A 22523-nucleotide genomic window follows, 5' to 3' on the forward strand; every position below is an offset into this window, starting at 1 on the left:
ACTAGCCATGGTGGTTGTTAACAACAATAAGGTATACCAAGGGAACCAGTGGAGAAGGGACGATAAGGATGAAATCGACCAATTAGAAGGAAAAACGGGGGATGAAATAACAGTGGGTTGTCAAGTATATCATGAGGACGGTCTAGTTCCAGTGTTAGAAGACACTATGATAGGTGTGAGAATGATAGGGTCCCCATATAAATTTGGAGAATCGTGCAAAGGGAAATCAATGTGTTGGTTTAACTTTACCTTAACCAAGATAACTTTTGTAACATGCTTAGGACAAGGGTCAAGGGGACAGGCATTGTTCTACAGGGTCAGAATTGACCCCATGCAGTCTACTGCAACCACTTTGCCACCTGTCACGTCTGTAAGAGGTACAAAAGCAATTGCTGGGCAAGTGCTAAAGTCAAAACCAAGAATCTTTAAAATAGGTCCACATGTGATCCGGAAAACTGGTCAGCAAGTCCTATTGTTTAATCCCCAGTGGTCACTAAAACAGGTGGAAGTGCATTTGCAGGTGAATCTGACAGACATACAACCAAAGTGCCTTCCATATCTGGAAACAACTCAAAGGGGATGGGCTGCCTGGCTAAAGGCTCGGGCTGTTCAAAGACAAAAAAGGGATGTGACAGGAATTTTAGGGACAGGATTGGGGGTATTGAATAGTGTAGATTCAGAAGTAATAATGAACAAATTGGCTACAGCAACTCAAGAACTGGATCAATTAAAACGGCCTCTAAAATCGTCCTTATTAGCCTTAGGGACTCACCAATGGCTAACATCAAAACTTCTCCCTGATTGGGAGAGAGTTAACATCAAAGACCATTCATTAGTGGTAGAAGGGATGGAGGCTCTACAGAAAGACACATCCTTGGCTCTTAGTTGTATACAAGCACAAATGTGGATACAATCGATTATTTCCAATATTCTGAGAGAAGGGGAGGAAGGAATCCTCCCTAAGGAAATTCGGAAGGTAGTTTGGGATAAAGCACTTGATCAAGAAAGAGAATTGCAATCCTGGTGGAAATTGGTAAATTTCACGTATGATGATAAGAATGATAAAATAATCGCCTTCGTCCTGACCATATCAAGGGCTACACAGTATAAAATCTACCCTATTACTGCCATAGGATTGTATCATAAGGGAGTAATAATCAATCCGGTAGGACATAAAGGGTGGGTGTGGCAACAAGGGGATAAATGGCAGACTATTGACACAGATCTGTGCACTAACATGGGACATCAGGGATATGTCTGCGAAGGAAACTCCATAGAGGCTCAAGATATGTGCCTGGACACCCACCAGAAAGAGTGCAACTTTGAAGTACAACCCTCTCCTAACCACAATACAGTTCTAATATACATAGGAGGGGGGTGCATATGTTTACGCACTTCTTGTAAGAGCTTTATAGTCGATGGTGATGAAATGGAAATAGGAAACCACTCTAATCATTGTGTATGTAATTTTACAAAAATCGAAGGTTGTGACTTTAACTATGTCAGCCCTGTTCTGAGCTCCCAAGTAATAGAAACGAAATATACTCTGTATCGAAGAATAGGTTCTACCCCCATAGGAATGAATTTGGAAAGAGTGAAGGAGATGCTACAGCACGAAGACTTACTTTCTATTCTAGAAGAAGTAAAACAAAAAGGGAAAGAGATGCTAATAGTAGTAAAACATGATACGGAGCAAATTCACGAGATTTTGATGAAAGTACAAAAGGTAGGAGAACATCATTGGTGGGACACCCTCCTTGGATGGTCACCAACGGCAACCGGAATTTTTAACGCAATCCTTCACCCAGTAGTAGTTCTTTTGATATCTGTAGTAATTTTGTTAATTCTTACTGTAACTATATATATATGGAACTGGAGACTTACAAAACGCCTGCAAATTATGTATGAAGCTTTATACCATAATCCGAGTTTTAAAAGACTGGGGTAGATTCTACTAACACTGAATTAGTTATAGGAGACTAATTTGGCTTGGCCTCTATCTCTCCATATAGCTCTTTTACGAATACAAACCAAGCCAAAAGCGAGATTAAGACACAAATGAGGTCAGATGCTTTATAACCCTAGAAACTTTATTCTCTATAACAATTAATCAAAGCGATAGGACAGAGAGGAAAAAGAAGGAAAAGTCAGAATCCCTAAGCAAGAACACGATAGAAGCGCAACTAATTACCACCACCACGACCAGGGATCCAGCGATGTTCTGACGGCCCGATGACGCTCCACGTTCCTGGCTCCAAGTTGGTTCCCCTCTACTAAGGAGTACGCAGTCTGTCCTTTTATAGTCCCCATCCTCACGATCTGTCCGCCCATTTCCACGGGGCTTGTTGTTCTATGTGCCGCCCCATGGTCCTCCATACGCGCATGCCCAGGTGTCCATGGTGGTCGTGCTGGTGAGGGGCCGATCTGTGGCGTCTTCAGCCTCGCCGTGGTTTCCCCTCCACCTGGCTCGTGCGCAGGTGCAGCTCGGTGGGTGCTGGTAAGGCTGCTGCTGTTTTTCACCTTTGGCGGATGTCGTGGTTTTGCCAGGGACTATTTGTCGCCTCCTAAACGTACTCCTCCACAACAACACGATGCTGTAGCCAGGAAGTGGTATACCTGGAGGCAGCAATGCTGAGACAAACCAAAAGTCTCTACACCACTCCATGGCTCAACATTGCTGCCGTCGTGGTGGTGTGAAAGATAACAGTACAGAAAGAGAAAAGCTAGGAAAAGCGCAGTACTGTAACTAATAAGTATATATTTTTAACATTATTCTTTACTACAAATCATTTTAGTTTACACTATTTTTAACATTTTTATCTAACAAACACATATTTTAACAATATTTAAACATTTTTATCTAACAAATATAACATGTTTAAAACTAATTAACTTTACAAAGCCTAAGCATTTTATAAACTAAGTTTGAGGCTCCGATGAATCAGTAGAGGGACGAAGTGACATTCTACAAGAACAACAATTACCAGGACAAAACAAAAGTATAATAATGATAAGTAAGATAATAGCCAGTAAAGAAAAAAAACCAACATGAATCAAAATTAATGCCAAAAGGTGATCCATTCTTATAACAAAAGATATCACAAACTGATTACGGCCCTGCAGATCCACGCGGTCGGCTGCTCTGGTCTGCTGGGTTCGGGATCAGCATGCGCAGTGGGAAAAGGCTCTCCGCACCCCCTTTTTAATCCCAAAGCGCATGCGTCATGTGAGACTAGAAAGTTCTATTTTGATTTTCAACCGGAACAAATAAGCAATACTACTATTTCTAACTTTATAGAACAAAAACATCGTATAAACTAAACTTGAGATTCCGGAAAGTCAACAAAAGAACACGATGGTTTAGGTTCAAGGATAGTAGCAGTGAAAACAGTGGCAGAAGAAGACGATAGTTGAGGAGGAGATGCAGGAGAATTAACAGAGGATTGCAGTGGTTGCTGCTCAGGAGATTCAGGCGAAGCAGCAGAAGAACGTGAAAATAACTTACAGAACTGACATTCACACCGACAAAAAAGAAACATTACAATAACAAATAAGGCAATAGCCGATAAAACAAGAATTAAAGCTAGCGCAGAAATGCAATCCATATTCATGGTTGCGATAGATTCCAAAGCTCCAAAATGGAAGTCCAAATACGCAGCAAGAAAAGAATTTCCACGCCCCCAGCCCAACGTGCATGTGTTATTTAGGCCTAAAAGCACCTATCCTAAATATAAACAAGAATACATGTGTATATAAAGTTTAAATGATTAATACAGCAGTAGACTTTGATTGGCAAACAGTACAAATCTGTTTTACGCCATCAGGTGAAGCAGTAGATGTAAACTACATGCTAGATACAACATGTTGGATTAACTGAACAAAGCAAGGAATGATACAGGGCAAAACATCAAGACAGCAAATGCACATAACAGATAAAATATAACCTGAGTTTCAAAAGAATAGTGAAGACTAACACAACTTAGTTATAAAAGTAAGCTGTAAGATGGTTTGAGTAGTAAAAGAATTTACTAAGTAAGAAGAAAAGGGGGGAATGAGATAGGGAATTTAAAGAATTTGAGTTTGATGGTGCAGAGCTTGCGCCAAGATGAGGGGGCTATACGTGAAGACATACCAGAGGCTGACTGTTGCTAAGATATTATCTTCTGGCTCAAACAGAAGCTTCCTATTGTCCTTGAAGTAGTACAGAACAGCAATAGATCACCTCAAATCCTAACACTAATTGGCCTTGTGGCTTAGCTAGGAGTTAGGGAACAACTGAGGCTGCGCAGAAGAATAAGGTAAAAAGTTCATCAGCGAGGAAGAGGAGATACTTCATCTATACGACCCTCTCCCAGGAATTTGCGACCACCAAAGGAGCTCAACGCGCAGACGCAAGAGGAGGAGACCTAATTACCATGAGAAGCGAGGGGAGGCGGGGAAATATTATGTTTATGTATAAGCATTCTATGAATATGCATTATTTTGTAATATATAAGCAGGACGAGAGCTGCAAGGGGTGCGCATGCTTGTGGAGGAGCGATCCCCCATGCGCCCGGCGCTGAATAAACATACCTACTTTACAACTTAACAGTTGTGGAGTTAGTTTTTCCGCAAGTCAGTGTTCCTCAGAAAAGAGATGTGAAAGGAAGCTTTACTGGACAAAGTAGAAGTACTTCAGTAGCTCAAAAATGTTGTCCAAGCAGGAACCAACAGTTGATTGCAAACAGCAGACATGCAAAAGTCCTCTAAGAAAAGGCACATTAGCATTTCAAAACAGGAGGAGCTAGACAGATTATGTATGTGGACTGCCAACAGCTCCTGCTGGAGAAAAGTTTTTTGACTAGGCAAATTTCATAGTTCAAGTTTGAGAGGCATACTGAAAACATCACAGTGAGCATCTGAGAAACAATAATGAACTTCTTTCTCTCTGCTTTGTCTGTTAACACCTCTAGCCTGCTCTTTCTGTAAAGACATTCAGCAGCACTGAAGTGATTTTAAGTCCAATTAGAGTTTGTCAGCAGTGATGTTAACTATTTTCCTGGAATTTCAGGCCTTATTTCTGTCAAAATGTACATTTTACAGACTACTCAAAATCATTACCAAGGCATATTTTTACTTTTTTATTTTTACATGAAAAGGAATAGCAGTTGCTGTTGTCAGTTATAACCTTTCATCTTCAGTTTTAGTTAGCCACATACCTCATCCTTAGATGTTTCAGAGTCCAGTTTCATTGTGAGGAACATAACAATGTGAGGCACGTCTTGTATAGCCTGTTGAAGGTCTGTACTATCTTCGCCCCACAAGAGCCGAACCAGGTTTTTCATACTTGACTGTGCCTGTTTAGACCTTTGCTGAGAAGTTCCTTCGGGCTCAAATATTGATGTTTCAAATGTTAGTTTAACCTATTAAGATAATTAATTATTGTGAAAATGAGACTGTACTTAAAATTACATCCTAATGCCAGATGAAGCAAGGCAGTTTGAACCCTTTAAGAGATTAAGTTTTCTTAGCTTTACTGACAAAGATGTAAGTGTTCAAAAATTCCTGCTGTTTCAAGAAAACCTATTATATATTCAGCATTACACAACCATCTATTATTAAGGACAAAACCAGCTATTACATGCTCTATGAACCATGCGAGTATGCATGTGGTTTGGTGTGTTTTCATACTTAATTCTTATGGTTTTGAGAATGGAAAAACATACTTACTGCTCTGGGTTTGTTTGAACACAAAACCCATTACCATGCTTTTGAAACACACACAGAATTTGACTGCTTTCACAATGTCAGCACTTCCATAAGTATCCATCCTCAGTGTTCTTCCATGAGCCTGCATTTGCTATTTTGAGTGCCCTGACAGGTACATCAATACACGACAGGTACAGGAAAATCAATCTCTATTAGACTACAAAAGTCTGTTAATTCATTATTATTCAGTAGCAATTCTTTCAATCTGCCAATGTTTTCACTATGTTAACTTTTTTTTTTAAAACTGTGAAGTCAGCAAATATGAGTTTTGTTGCCATGTTTACAGTTGTATACAACCAGCAAGAAGTATAAAAACTGTTTACATCACTTGCTGTGCTCTCGAGCATAAACAGAGCATTTTCTCTTAAAAAAAATAAAGTTCAGATAGTCAAGCTTACTTTGTCAAAAAATGACATGATGTTTACCGTTCTTTATTTCCCAAATAATGTAAAACCCAGGAATCTTAGAATAAATGTCTATTTCCTGGCTCACAAGCAACACAAAATCCAAACTTGATGTGGAAATATGTTTCATAATTTGCTTTACAGACCTCCTTTTTATGAGCACTGCCTTACAAAAATTGTTTGTTCCAGCAGTGATGAAATAAGACTATTATTTTTTTGTGAATGAACACTTCAACCTAAGAATGAAAGATGGATATGTGAGAAATACGTAGCTCCTGACTGAGCATAAAATTGTAATTTGTAATAAATTGATAAATAAATTCTAATAAATTGATTTATTTTCTTGGATGATAGCTTAGTTTTCATGATGCTCAAAGTGACCAAAAATATATCTATTTGGACTAAGTAGACATGCTCTATGTTCCCTCTTTCATATGTTTTTACTCAAGACTGTTTGTCTGTCTTAAGGTATCCTTAACATGCCTATTGATTGGGAAGTTCTAAACATAATACATCACAGCAAATCCCACTTCTCTTTAAGGTCAGCAACAGTTTAGCCTAATGATTGATGCAAGAAAAAAGGCTTTTATTTTTCCAGTTGCAATAAATTTGAAAAGCCCTAGCAGAGGCCACTTACACACTTAAATATAGATAATTTACATTTTTGTAATTGTGTATGTGTATTTACATACTTAAAGAGAGGAGTGTCAGCAAGAAATAACGATGCTTGAGAACACCCACTGCCTGTCAAACTAGATCAGAGAGAAGTGCCATCATCAGCTCTTCCAGCTACAACATTTGTGTCACTGGCTGCCGCCTTCCCATTCCACCCTACTTTACACTTCTCATTAATCTTTTCCTCTCCTGTTTTGGCTGCTATCGGATTTTTTTCTCTTTTCCCATTCTCTGGAACAGTGCTGCACTCAATCCTGCTCTCCTGCCATGTGCTACCACTTCCTTTTCTGACAGCAACTCATCCCTTGCTCTGTCATAATTTCAGTTTCAGTCCGTTACACTGCATATTAACAGGACTCAAGGAGCAGAAACACCCAGCTAAGAAGCAGTGGCTTTTTAAGACTAACTTGATCATTCACAGTTTTTTAGACGTATGTTTTCTTCTCCAGCATTCGGTGACCTGGTTCTCTTCCTTCATCATGCCATCTGCATGTATTTCAGAGGATTTTCCTCATACTCTTGTTTAACTTCTTGCAGATTTCCTCAAGGCTCAATAGTTATTTCTCTTCTACTAGATCTTGCCCGTGGACACTTATCGATGACACAGTCATCACAGCTACAGTCTCTACACTAATGACGCACAGATGTCATTCTTGCTGCAGTCTATCTTTTAGTCTCTCAATTTAAAAAAAACCAATCTCAGTCTGTCTTGTCTTAGAGACACAACCATATGGCCCTCCAAGCAAAAGCTCAAAACAAACAGGACCGAACAAAACTTTAACTCTCCCGCCTTCTGTAGGCATTCATGCTGCCTCCCACATCACTGTGGGCAATACCACACTGCTCAGATGTGAAGTTACTTTATTTTGAGAAATACCTCTCTCCACAATTTGACTATAAGCTCCTTTCCAAATCTTAATTCTAACAGCTTGAAACATGACATTTTCTGTCCCTCTCTACTTTTGTCCAAGTTTCTTGCCTTTTAAAAGAAATTATTGGGAAAAGGCCATCTAGGCTGGAAAATGCTGTAATAGAAAATGACCAAGAGACTACATTTCTACATACACTAAAAAATGTTGGGGTTTTTTGTTTTGTTTTGGGTTTTTTTTGTGGAGGAGAAAAGAATTTTCATCCCGAGCAGTGCACTGGATCTGATTAAATCTGTGACTACTGAAGTACCCTTTTGTAAATACTATGAAATCTTCGATTCCATTTCTCCTAAAGAAAATCAGTGCAATGCACGTCAGAAAAACAAAAGGGAAATGAAATGATGAATGGGAAAAGCACAGAAAATATTAGTATTCCACTCTATAGATATATAGCATGCACACATTCTCAATACTTAGAACAGTTCTCAAGAAAAATTTAATCCAACTGCAAGAAGGCACTGATGAAGGTGACAGTAACAGCAAACTATGAGGTACATAGATGGGGATTTTTCCAGTTAGGGAAGATGTGACAAAGTGGAACATGACGGAGCTCTGCAAAATCATGGAATGATACAAACAGTAAGAAAGGGACAGTTAACTACTCCTCATACCACAGGAACCTGGGGGTATGAAATGCACTTAATTAGATGGCTGTTTGAAAAACAACAAAAATGAACATAACAAATCAGTTATGTAAATCACTGCTACAGGATACTGTGGAGGTCGAAGGAATTTTAAGAACTAGATTAAAAAAGGAGAAGGTACAAACCTGTAAGTGATCCAGCAAGTCTACTGACTGCTAGAAGCTGGAAAATATGATGGGAAAGTCACTCTGTATTTAATTTGCTTCTTAATTCTCTTCACTTAAACATTTGTCAACATAAAGAGCAGAAAATACAGCTGTTATAGCACTGGTCTGACCCAGAAAGGCATGCTTTCTGTTTATCTACTGTAAGAAAGCTGTAAGTCTTGGAATATGGATTTTATTACAGAGAGAGACGGTGACATTGCCTGTCTTTTAAGATTGTCTGCCATTTCCTGTTGTCTCTGTTTTCCATGTGCTTATGGTTTGCGCAACTGTAACTCAAAATTTCAGGCTGAAATTTCTGATTCCGAATGTCTGCCTCAGGCTGAATATTTTTAGAAAGTTTTGTGTAAAATGGTTCTGCAACTTCTGAGTATCAGGGTAAGGAAAAGTATATTCTTTTCGCATATCTTCCTGTTCTGTCTTGTGGTGCTAGGAAACAGCAGCTATTTTCATTACAGCAACATAAAAAATTGTATAAACTGCAGCATATAACTTTATCATACAATCTCAAGCATTGATTGAGGGGTATTCTTTGGCCTGTCACTACTACAGAACTTCTAAATGAGATACCCAATGCTTTAATCAGAACCAGGACTTTATCTTATTAGGTGACATGCAAGCACCCAAACAGAAACAGTTCTGCCATTAAAAAAACTAGAAAAGACTGATGTAGTGTTTGGACTTCTACTGCTCAATAAATACACTAAACTACCCCTTACATGCCTAGACACTACTTTGCCTAAACTGAGATAAGGAAAATAAAATCCTGAAAATATAATAATGAGAGATGTTATGCCACATGCTGCAACTGAGAATCTAGGTAGTTAGTTTTTGAAATTACTTCCAGTAATTTTTAACACTGAACCCAAAAGAACAGTGATTCCACTTATGTAAATAACTTATACGGTAAACCAGCTTTAAACTGTATCTTTTTTTAATATTTTGCAACCTATGATGAATAACAATACATTAACAATTTTGCTTGTGTAACAGCTATCTTTATTACTAAATCTCAGAAACAACAACCCTCTGTTTCTTCAGCAGCATGAACATATTGCAAAAAAACCCAGAACTCTGTATTTAAATTCTCTATGGGTCTATTTCAGCAGTCACTCTTCTGGCTTGAATCAAACTGCACAGTAAAAGAGGAGTAATTGCACTTTAATAAAAGGTTTTGGAAAGCCAGCATGACAAACAGTTATACATTTCAAGTAATCGTTGTCTACTTGACAGATTTACTGACAATGTAAACAGTAATGTTGCATTAAAATTAACTACTATATAAAGAGTTGCGTTGCATTTTAGCAACAAGTATATACTCTAATCTAGCAAGGATACAATTAAATAAACTATATAATCTCTGCTTTTTTAATCATTCTGTATTTCAAAACAGTTACAGCAACTCCATATTTGGTCAAAGACAGGCAAGACAAGGGTTTTCTGCCATGGAGCTCTGCCAATACCTGACCACAACTCTGGTAGCTTAGGCAAGCTTCATACTGTCAAATATCTTGGAAAGCTTCCCAAACTGACAAACTAGTACTCAATCTCACTGCAGTTACAGATGTAGTTCTACAGGCACTTACACTACGTAAGTTGTGAACAGAAGCATGTTTAACAAAACCTAAAATTTCCACTTCTTTTTGTCTTACTGGACAGTAAAACATTTCTATTATTATCACCTCATATATTCTACCTGAAGAAAAACTACCAAGAGATAAAGACACACTGTAAGAGACACTATCATTTTATCCTGCTCCATCTCATAAATTGCAACTTTTACCTTGTCTTCCTGTCCACCAGGAAGTGGATTTAAGCAGAGTAACTCAATATACTTAATTTTACGCTACTAAGATCGTAATTAACACTCTCCCAATTCTGAAATAAAGAACTAATAAAAAATTAGATAGATAGGTCTTCATTATAACTCTAAAATTATTATTCAGCTAGAAGAGAAAATACATGCAGTAGGGGGAAGAAGTTGGGGGGAGGAAACATTACTCATGTCAGTTTTTTGGCAGGTTTTTTTGTACCAATTTTTATTACTGACTTCTATCAATCTTCATCACTGTTCAATTTTGGAAGGTTTTACAAGTATTTAATCTCAAAGCTCTTAAATACACAAGAATTATTTTTTCTATTTAAATATGAGAGTGGTATCAATTTCTCCATTTAAATGTTCTTAAGGGTCCTTAATAGCACTTGTTAATTCAGGCTTCTTTTTTCTCTTATATTGATGAAGATATAATTATTTAATTATTTTCACAGCAATTATTACAATTTTAAGAATGGTAATTAACAAAAAAAGCCACTACTGTTCTGCAGCTTACATTTATTTTTGAGCTAGACATCATCTTGCTTCATACACACTATTTCCAGATTGCACATCTCCAGCTCTACCACCCACCAGGTGTGAGGCATCACAACATTACATACCTTGTCCTTCATTTGCAGAGATCAAAGTGTTCCCAATATCAACTATCAAAGCAACCATACTTGCCATTTTTGCCCATAACTACAACTATCACTGGTTAAAATTTGTGCCAGTGTCAAAGGAGTTACTTCTCTGTATTCAAAAAGAAGTAATTAATTTTGATGCAAATGGTAACATAATAATGAAGTTGTTTTCTGAGCAGGAAAGGTAATACAACTGGGTTTTTCACATATATATGTTCTAGTTCTCATAGAGAAACATGAATAGTCAGAATTCTGCAAGCACAGAATACCTTGATTCTCACACTGGCAAAAAAAATCAGGTGTTACGGTTAGTCTAAACCTACAAGTATGCTGCTACCTCTTGCAAAATGTTACATGTGCTTTTGGACTCTGGCTGATGACGAACGGAATATGTAACAGCTGGACTGTGCCTAATGTCCCTTAATGGGACATTGGCTTGAGTAACTTACTTGCACCTACCTATTTTCACAAAACTTACCAGAATTAAACTGTGAAATTTCTACTCTAAGTTTGACTGAAGTCAACCAATGTGTTCAAAAAATTAATGTGGAAATTCTAAGAAAAAGCCCACCTAAGCTCTGTTTCCTAAGGAAAAAATGCTAGAAACAATATTAATTTTCACAGAGGACATTTGGAATAAATGTTCAACTACTGTACCTGCATAGGACCTGGAATGCAAGACAAAACCCTTTCTATGTTTTCAGAATTCACATCAACATCATTTACAGCAACTAGAGCATCTCCTGGAGATAAAACAGACAAAAGCATGAGAAAGTTAGATGGTATTACATAATAATACAAAGCCAAAGTGTTTTGTTTTTAAAAAATAAATACAATATTCAAAGAATCATAAATGTCTTTTTGTTACATTTAAGTAGACGGTTTCTACATGCTAACTACGTTTGGAAACATTATTCTATTACATCTATGCTCTCAAGGTCTTACTGTCACGCCTGTGTCATTTAAGAAAAATAACTGTCTAAGCCTCTCCCCTCCATCCAGGCTTATATCACTCTTGTTACTTGATCAGAAAACCCAACAACTTCACCAATGAAGTTACGCACAAGAATTACTTTTTTTCCCCCTCCAAAACCACCTCTGTTCACTTGACAATCCTTCTCCACTGCTGCCTCCATTGATATAAAATCTTCTCTTGCCAAAAGTACTTCAGAACTCATTCTTCCTGTAGCAGCTTACAAGTTCTAGGCCATCGCTTACACCAAAGGTTTCAAGTGTTGGCTGAGCCTATCTATCAGAGGAGCCCACCACCCCTGAGCCCCTCTCTTTGAAGCAGTCCTGGCAGTTACTGTGTACCTTAGTAACTCATTTTAATTCACCAAACTGGCAGAAAACCATTCACTCTTCCTCACTTCATCCCTCCTTTGTCTTGCAAGCCACATCACAATTCAGTCCTTTCTCCTCTTTTCCATACTGCTGGAGATTGTCCACTGCTGTGGTTCCTTATTTTGCCCTCTTTATGCTTTTATCTACCAGTTCTTCTTGCCTAATGACATCTTGCATTTTCTAAATCTGACTCTTCCCATTACTGGAAATGGGGAGAAAAATCTCAGTATCCCAAAGAAAAAGTCTTTAACTGCAAATGGAAAAGGTTTGAAAAATTAAAGGCACTAGTTATAAACACAAAGAGAACCGAATTAGAGCTTATAAACTTAAAATCCCCATTAAAGTACAAAAATCAAACTGGGATTTCTATCTAAAGTGAGGGGAAATATCCCAGCCATAACTAGTTGATAACCTTTGCCTCATCCCCCTCAAAAAGATGCATGTTTAAGCATGAAGCATGTAAGAAAGATGAGACCGACCATGAAAAAACATAGTTAGAAAACATAAAGTGAAACTAACATTAAAAGATAAAACTACTGAGACCTATCAAAAGGAAACAGAAATTGAAAAGTAAGTTTTTTTGGCTATCCATCTACTTTTTTTTTTAAAAAAACAAGCAGCAGTAAGAAAAGGATACATACTAAAAATATTTCTGGTATGGTAGTGGGACTTCAAATCAACCAAAAGATTTGATTACTTAACCAAGCAATTTAGAACATCAGTCCAACATTTAAGGTGAGATTTTAGGTTGAACCTAAGTCAGTAAAGGATAGTCCTTCACAGTTTCTCTAATGTCAACATCCAAAGTTGGAAGCATTTTTCAGTATAAAAGAAACACTATATCACAGAGGAAGAAACCAATAAATATTACTGGAATAACAGAAATATAATGGAAATAAATAGTGTATTCATTCTCAAGAAGGTAGTCAAGTAACACAAAATGTGAAAGAGACAAACACAACACCTGGATGCATTAGGAAAGGGTTTCCTTTGAATGGAGGTGAGTATGACTAGGACCTGACAGGATCCCATCCAGAGTACACCTTACAATTCTATCCACCTGTGCTCAAGAAAAATGAAATAAAAAGCTATCAGATACATAGAAGTAATACTGCAGTGACCATTGGTGATGGAGAACCTGTTTATTTTGGTTACAGATTAGGTGAGTAAAAGCTAGGTGTGAAAGCAGCTAGAATAGAAATCAGAAGGTTCTGCAGCCTCAAAACAGAGAATTTCTCAAAAGCTTTCCGATAAAGCTATCTAGGGCAAAGTACCCAAGATGAGGTAACATAGAGCTATGGAAAGAACTATACGAAGTGACTACCAGTGGCACCAGGATATAGGACTTGATGGTTCATTTAGGTCCCTTCCAGAGCCAAATATTCAACTTCAGAGTAACAAAATAGGCCTCATTTTCTACTTAAATTTCTTCGGTGTCACTTTCAGTTGTCTCTGCTTTCTGTTTCTTAACATTGAAAGTGACTTGATTCCAAGGTCATTCTCATGAATGAGATGACTTACAGGTGTGAACTAAAAATACCAAGAGCTGCTCTGGAAGAGCAAATTGAAAACCAAGCTTTGTGCTCGAGCTGCACAAAGACTACCTTAAACAGTACCTCCACATCCTCTCTGAGATTATTAGCATTTAAAAGATCGTAACATGTAATATGAGACACTTAATAAATGACTGAAAAAAGGAGTGACTGAGGTACTCAGTTTTCTTTCAAACTAGGAACTCCTGAGCTTTGTTTTCTAAGGAAATGAGGCTTCTTCAATTGTACTACAAATAGCTTTGATTCCATTACTAAATTTCAGCCAAAGCTGGAAGGGAAGGCAAAGTTGTGTTACTCACTACAAGTTCTTTTAATGGACTGCTGGATAGAGAAGTGCCCCTCCTTTTCCTTTCCTCTCCTGCCCCAGGTAAAGCTGCACCCTGAGCTCATCACCTGCCCTGTCTGTGCTCCAGGCTGGCCAGTCCATACAAGGGCAGTTCACAGACACAGCAAACACCTACTTGTCCAAAAAGCTGTTAGAGGCCAGGAGAGGGAATAGTATTACACAAGCAGTACCATGTGTGGGGAGAGGCATGAGGGGAGGAATTCTGGGACTGGCATAGTGAAGGTATATGGCTATAATGTAAATCCAAAGACAGCTGGACAGTTTATTATTTCCTCTGTTCATAGTTTATTATTTGGTATCATGACACTTAAGTGAGCCTTACTGAAAAAGGTGAAATAAACCAGCATGTCCATCACAACTAGTGCCCCCCTGTGCTTGCAGGGTTCAGGGAATTATATGAATTCCGGCACACACAGGCTAGAAGCTGCAGTCATGACACCTCTTCTCCTGTGCCAGAACATGTGAAAAGCCAAAGACGGCCTTACAGCAGTATTCAGCTACACCTGCAACAGAGAAATCCTCAGCCAGGTAGTAGGAGCAGTGCTCATCACTCTCTCAGGCAGTGTAAAAGGATGTGGATTCGCAGCAAATGTGCATGTAGTATAATTATATTTTACGCCTTGACTTGGCAACAAAAATGGGTTCAGCTGCAGAAATAAAGCACTGTAAAAACTGTGAGGTTCAGTACATATTTCAAGTTTTCTAGGGAGAAGCCTTGCTCAGCTCAAACTAACACAGTGATGATAATGACTAAGGAAAAGCAGAATCTGTGTCTCTAAGGTCTCTCTATTTCCAGAGAATCTAGCAAAATCAACAGAACCTAAAAGTTAAGAATTCTGACAGTTTAGCATTTCTATCTTCTATCTTGTTGTTAAATACCAACAAACACAACTAGAATTCCTCCCAGGTACTAGGTCAATTGCTCAAAATCACTGCAAAACACAATTAAGGTTAAGGAGAGAAAGAACATTCTTCTTAACTAACCATCAGTAAGGAAATACTGAATCCCCCCAAAATGCAAGCAACGGTCCCTTTTAATACAGTAGGCAACAACCAACTGCTCACTGTTATTTTACATTAAAGGAAAATACATTCCTACTCTTTCTTACAGCAAAACCAAGAAAAGGTTAAGTTTTATTACACACACAAAAGTGTTATCATTCCTTGGAATTAATTAAATTGTTTTTTGCTATTTCAAGTAAGAGTAGCTCTCTCCCTCACCTCTGTGCTTCTTGATGCACAGCACAGTAAAAGTTTTAGCCTACCCAATCTTCAAAGACGGGAAAGTTGAAAGTTAAACAGCATTTAAAAGCAACTCAGTAAGTCCATGCCAGAGCCCCAGGACTTGAAAATTAGTAATCAAAAGCAGAGCATTCAGGCTACTCAATTATAAACAGAATTACAGTGTTCTTTGTTGAAGAATGCTGTATTGAAGATCATCACTCACAAATACAAGAGAAAGCAAAAATCGCTCTTGTACTCATCTGGAGCACTGTTCAAACAAAAGTTGTTTGTGTTCTGTTTGTTTTACTAGAGACCTTACCAATTCTGTTGTAAAGACAACAGTCAAGTCATCTAATCCACAAAGCCATTCAAACCAGCTGCAGACATTAGTGAAGACATATGCACCTTAGCACTTATGGGAATATTTTTGAACCACATCTCCCAGGGTGGAATATACAAAGACACTTTGAAAGGAGAAGATCCATCAGTATTTACATGTTATATACTCAAAGTGTTTTATTTATTCAATGCCTAATGTACATATGTAAAACTTTCATTGCAGATGTAAATATTTATTCTACTCAATTTGTAAAAAACGTAATCACGCACCATAAATGGAACAGCTTTCCAAAAGACACAGGCAAAGCAGTCCTGTAACGCTGCCTTCATTTTGCCAGAAAACGCCGTATCACTATTACAGGAACTTGGTGTACAACTGAGAAACTCTACACCTGCCAGTAGGGAGGAGGTGGTAGTGGTGGCGTGTCTGCATTTTTTTCCTTCTTTTCTTTTAGCCAAACACAACAGCACTAAAAGAGTAGAGACTATGAAGTAACAGAATGGAAGACATCACCAGCACAATAGGAAGTATGTAAAACTATGGAGTATCTTAAAGCTGAACATGACCACAAATCTATCCAGTGTGATAATTAATGACAGCAAAAGAGTTTACATATGCAAGTGTTCCTTTGTTAAGAGTTTCACAGCTACACCTTCTTTGAGAATTCTTTCCTCCCCTTTAGCAGTGTGAAAAACTTAAAGAAAGTGAGACTGATGAAGTCTTAAAAAAGTGTAAATGTATAAAGTTTAATCTAATTTTACTTACTTAATGCTTAATTAATTTAGGTTAAATAAAATAAAAGGGTAAACGGTGTTTGCAACTGTTTAAGTTGATCTAACTTGACGGTTTGCAGAGTTAAGTCAAATTTTCCCAGACTAAAACGTTGCTGAATTTCAGATGTAGAGACATTTCATTAGTGGAGAGGAAAAAGCTGCACAGATGGTACTGCAAATACATTTTTCAATCATTCTTGTGCTCTATGAAGTGGGTGAAAACCCCCCTCCAACTGTGTTTTCTTAAGTACAGAGATCAAAGTGAACTTTTCCCTTTTTGCCCAAATAGATGTATATACTTAAGACAGGAAGCACATACTTGCATGAAATGTTGTTTTCAAACCTGATACAAAGCAACGTAAAATTGTCTTTTTCTTTAAGCTTTTTCAACAATTTGGTTATATACAAAAATTTTACTGTATAATACTATATAGAATAGCACTTGACCTGCTCTTATTGGCTTGCATTTCTACCAGCAATGAAATCACTATTGTCTGTCATGAAAGTCACCGGTATACATGTTAGAAGCTGAAAACATTAGAACAAAGTCTCACTCAGTTATACTTTTAGAGACACAGTAAGCAACTGCAATAAAGAAAATAATTTTTTTTCAGGCAGCTCCAGAATATCAGACATTTAGTCAATAAATTTATCTTCAGAAAAATACATGTCCTTCTCTTTAAGGAATAAAGTTGGTGGGGTTTTAATCCTATAATAATGAGTAAAGCTTTTTAGATCTATCACTTATTATAAAAAGATTATCTGTCCACAAAGAAACTATAAGATGTCCATATATGTTCTCCACACAACATCAAGCAGAACTGAATTTTACTACAGTGATGGAACAGAGAGAAGACAGTCAGGAATTCTTTCCTATTTTCTCTGCTGTCTTTCCATCTTCTTATTAGAAAAGACTTCTCACATCCAGTCAGTCGTAGCTAAGAACAGTGTATATCAAACACCTAGTTTGCATAAGGCTGACAAAATTATTCCTGCTTTTTTAAAGACAAATTTTAGAAGTCTTTGGGACTGCTGGCATCCCTAAAATACTTATTTCAGAACTACCTATCACTTTGCCACAGGAGGCACAGGACTATTACTTTGTTAAATAGCCATTCCCCAGAGATAAACCTGCAAGCACCATTTCTAAAAGTAGATTTTTGCATTAAGCCAGGGGACATGGATTAGTAAGTGAATACCACTTCCATACTGTGATGGAAAGTGAACATTTTTGGCTGAATTAAAATCTGAACCATGTTGTTCACATGGAAGAGGACTGAGGACACTTTTTAACTGAAATCCTGATATTTATTTTCCTCTGTTCTTAGTAATGACTTGGTGGAACTACTTATAGATGTTCACATACTCCCTTCCAAAAAAGGCAAAGTATGGAACATATTCTACTGAAGAAAGCCAGATCAATTACTTGCTTTATATGTTAGCAGGCTGCTTTTACCCAAACCAATGCTGTTATGCTTCAAGAGGAGATTAAAAGAACATAAACGACATCCCAAACTCCACAGTGAGAACACAGCAGAGCTTACGCAAACTCTGCATTTCTGTCTTGTATGCCCAACATTTCTACTTTGGAGAGCCTTTTCAACAAATACACCATATATGGTAATTCCTCATTAAAATCTCAAACTCTTACAGTATTTTGGTCCTTTCAGGACATTGTTCTGACAGGACTCTAAGTTCCATGGTCTGCAAATGACAAAACCAGCAGCATTTACTCTGACTGTCAGAAGATAACTGCAAGTTGCTTAATTTCTGTAAATAGATTACTGTTTTAAATCACTAGTCTATATGCTATATTTCTATACTATTTCTAGCATATTTCTATATGCTATAGAAATCTAACAGATATACTTGGCTTTCTAGCAATGATGGCCTTCTTTACATAAACTTCAGAAATTCAACAGCAGTATCTGTGTTTTTACTATTAAAACAAGCAAAAAGTACTACTTAAACTTTTATTTATTCAGGGAAAACAAACAAATAACCCACTCACATAACATCAGGAGAACTATTGGATTAGAAACCCATAGAAAACCATTTGTCAGTAAATGGAGATGGGATCTGGACCTTTCAACTGAAGCTTGCAACAGCAGCCTGCATCTTTTGCATACTTATTCAAAACTGGATTATTAGAGCCAGTCGTTACTATCATCCAAGATTAATCCCCATCACTGGGTAGTCCTCACACTTTAACAATTGTATACTTACTGATCAGGTGAGAGAATTCATGCAAGCTGTTTAGATATTCGGTGATGAGAGCAATAAGAACAGAAGACAATTTCAAAGAGGGTAACAGTAGTATGCTCTGCTAGTGAAAAGAGCTTTCCTGTGTTTTCAGTGTCATTGGAATTACTTTTCCATTTGTACTATAATAAAGATGATGATCATCAGCATTTATAAGACATATCCCCTGCTGTGAATTGGATAGTTTTCAAAGAGGGGATAAAAAAATATTAATGGCATTTCCTATTACAACCCTTATTTGTTTGAGTCTACAATATTTAGTAGAGCTTTTTATCTTTGAAGATATGCTCAAAGATGAGACTAGAAAGTTTTAGATCGCAGACCAAGATTTGTATATTTTGTTAATAATGAAATCAAACAATAAAAAAGTTTTGCCAGAAATACATAAGACACTTAAAAAACATGAGATAAAAGCAACTGTATTTCATCTTATCTATAATGGAAGTGATGGCAAGAATTTAAAAGTCAATGAGAGCTTTTTTGTTTTGAAAATTTAAGATGGATGCTGAAGTGCTCAATATAAAAAGATAACTGTACTGATAAACAACACATGGATAGAGCGGCATCTTTTTACAGAGTTACCAAGCACCAGGGTTTTTTTAGCCTGCAACTGTTGTATTTACTTTCAATCGGTCAGCGCCTGCATTCTACTTGGTTAATAAAGTACAGCAACAAGACTTATGACTTCCATATGCAATCTTAAAAAAAAAATATTGAAATGTAGTGCACAAATAATAAACAGATGTTTTAAGTGTTCAAAGCTGTAAGGGATACACTTTTCAGAATAAACTGAAGAAGCCACCTCAGGAAAGTTATTATGGGGGGGGGGGGGAAGTTATTTATGCTAAAAAATGTTAAAGCAATAACCACTTTGTAATTGTTTATTCAGAGTGAAAAAAACAAAGAGAGTTTAGTCTCCCTCACAACTTAACCTTGGCAGCCATTTAAGTGGCTACCATGTTTATCACAGACAAATTAACTAATTTGCCAATGAAAATACAAAGTAGTCAGTAACTTGGTTATTTAACATATTACAAACCCAAGTCTTGGGAAAAATAATCTAGAGAGCTCAAATTTTAAATAAATTGGGAGAGTTAGAACATTCTATTGGGCTCAACTCACAGAGTTTAGTAGCAGGGGTGCTGCAGGAGTGAGTGACCTGCGTGGCAGGACATCATGAGCTGCCTTGTGCTCCTTGTAGGTAAGCAACTTACTGCATACCAAAACATCACCTAGCCAGGGGAGCCATAGCACCTCTGCCCAGATGTATTTAAGAAGGAGCAGTGGTCACTAGGGAAAGGGTTGTAGTCCGTGGAGGGGACCCATCCCTGAAGGGCTGTGGCTTGCAGAGGAGTCATGATGCAGCAAAGGAAAACAGGTAAACAGCAAGGAGCAGCAGAAGGAAAACATCACACACACAACCCCAGCCTCTTGTGCCACCCATTACCTCACCAAAGGGGTTGGGATGTACAGTGTTAATGTGCAGTGAAAACAAGGGTACCTGAGACTAGGAAGGGGCAGAGGAGAGGTGTTTGATTGAAGCTGAGCCTGCAGAAAGCAGGGAAAAAGGCATTTTCTTAATTGGGGTTGTGTTTTGATCTTCTTAGTACCTGAAACAGTGATCTGAAGTTTTATGCTAACTGGCAAAAACATGAATTCAGTAACAACTCTGAGTCAAGATTGTTTGCCTGCCACACGTGTTGCAAACTGGTCACCAGAAGACCACACTACATCACTTTAAAGCATGTATTTTAAAAGGAAAATAGTATTTGTTTCACAAAATACTATTAAAAAAATGGTCTGCACCATTGAAGGCTATTAAAATATTAAAAAGCAAACCAAGAACAGGTTAGTAGCCATGCATATGCAAGTCAATGAACAACGTTATAACCAAAGCAGCCAGCAGGCATCACGCTACACTGATGAGCTATGCCTCATTTGTGATGGCTGAAGAAGCTGCTAACTTTTATGCAAATACTTCAGTTTTAGGCTGACCACAGAAATATGCTTTACTGACTGTTTCCACAATTCACAACAGGATTCCTAAAACTAACTTTTAACAACAAGAAAAAGTTCTACTGTATTTTTCTTGAACTTCCCGTCCAACTTCAGACCCTGTGAGGATCTGAGGAGGCTGAACTGAACTACTGTTGCTTCTAAATCAGGCTTTTGGTGTATACCATAGGTATCCCATCCTCTGATGTGCAATGCAGAAGCAGTAAACAGACAGCTTTTTGACCAGAACAAAATTTTTTTTACTGTATATTCTTTATGCAGACAGCACTGAAACCTGAGCATCTAATTTATGAAAGGCTCCCTATTTCTAGGCACCACATAAAAATTCCAGAGTAGACAGTGTTCACTACAGATATATCATTTTAAGGTATTTTTATATGAAAATTATACATTTTATACTGTTGGCACAGAATACAGCTCATTTTCCCAGTTAAGAGCTGAATAGCTACAGTATGCTTGAAAGTATTTGTTTCCAACGTGCAAAAACAAGGCAATATTGGTTGATGATAGCCTAGGACATATTAAACTGCTAGACTCATTACATTAATGTAAATGTTCTTCTATTTAAAACAAAACAAAAAACCCACAGTTTTTATCCTCACTAGCTCTGGGAAGCATTAAGTGCTGCACATGAAGTACCATCTCCATTTCGAAGGTTGGCTTTATCTCCTGGATCTGGTATTTGCCTACGCTGTTCTGATTTCACACCTGCTCTTACAAACATGTAGTTACATACAAATTTGTGTCCCAAAATTAATTTACAGGTTAGAAATACCCACTCTTACACTAATTAGATTAAATACCATTAAGCAGATCAAGCTGAAACTTACTCCCTCATCCCCCTCACTCTGCATCCCCCATTTCTTGACTAATCAGTTCTTTCTGCTAAAATTTGAAAGTTATCCAGTTTTTCCTCTGTAGTATTCTTTAGCATCCTTACCAAAAACACGTGCTAGAAGAATCAGCTAGTCAAAGCACGATTTGCCTTTTTACACACACAACATTGGAATTCTGAAAACACTCATGCTGACTTTGTGGGATTTGTGCTACTATAGTATTAAGGTTTTCATGATCTTCTAACCAACATCACATCTTTGCTCCCTCCCTACAAGGAACCAACTTCAAGGGTAACTAAACAATCTCCCACCCTTGACAGACGTAGGCTAGCTCTCTCACATTTACTGTCTCTGAGGTTGGGGTCTTGTGAGTGCCGAGTCCTTTTAATGGCCTCTTGATGATGGAAGTGGGAGTATTTCTGCTCCTTCCCTACCAGCCACAGAAGTTCATTCCCCTCCGTTATTCACACTCGGGTCACAGAAGGTATGATGAGCACCCAAGTTTAACTTACTACACCAGGAAAAAACAGACAGGCAATTTTTCTTCTGGATTACTTTTCTGCCAGGTTATTAGTTCCATCAGCTCATGGAAGTGTCTGATGAGCCAAACCAACACAAAGGAGAGCTGCTACACTGGCTCACTGCCTCCTCAAACTGCAGCCCCACTATTTGGAGGCCTTCTGATCACAACCACTGAAGCAGCAGCTGTTATACTTGCTGAACAGAATATCCAAACAAGTCTGTGCAGAAAGTTTGAAACATATGAATGTATCTTAGTATTTCCTCCTCATTTTTATGGTACAAAATC

The 22523-nt window shown here is 37.7% G+C and overlaps 1 protein-coding gene across 2 annotated transcripts in view; it reads right to left on the reverse strand.

The window, feature by feature from the left end:
• INTU (inturned planar cell polarity protein) overlaps positions 1-22523 on the reverse strand; it is a 60301-nt gene that overhangs the window by 32047 nt on the left and 5731 nt on the right. For both annotated transcript variants that reach the window (XM_074903897.1, XM_074903898.1), the window contains exons 3-4: positions 11679-11764; positions 5199-5402 (exon numbers count right to left, since the gene is read on the reverse strand). In XM_074903897.1, coding sequence (XP_074759998.1) covers positions 5199-5402; positions 11679-11764 — 290 coding nt within the window. The remainder of the gene's footprint in view (positions 1-5198; positions 5403-11678; positions 11765-22523) is intronic.

Source organism: Athene noctua, chromosome 4, assembly GCF_965140245.1.
Source record: "Athene noctua chromosome 4, bAthNoc1.hap1.1, whole genome shotgun sequence".
Lineage (NCBI taxonomy): Eukaryota > Metazoa > Chordata > Aves > Strigiformes > Strigidae > Athene > Athene noctua.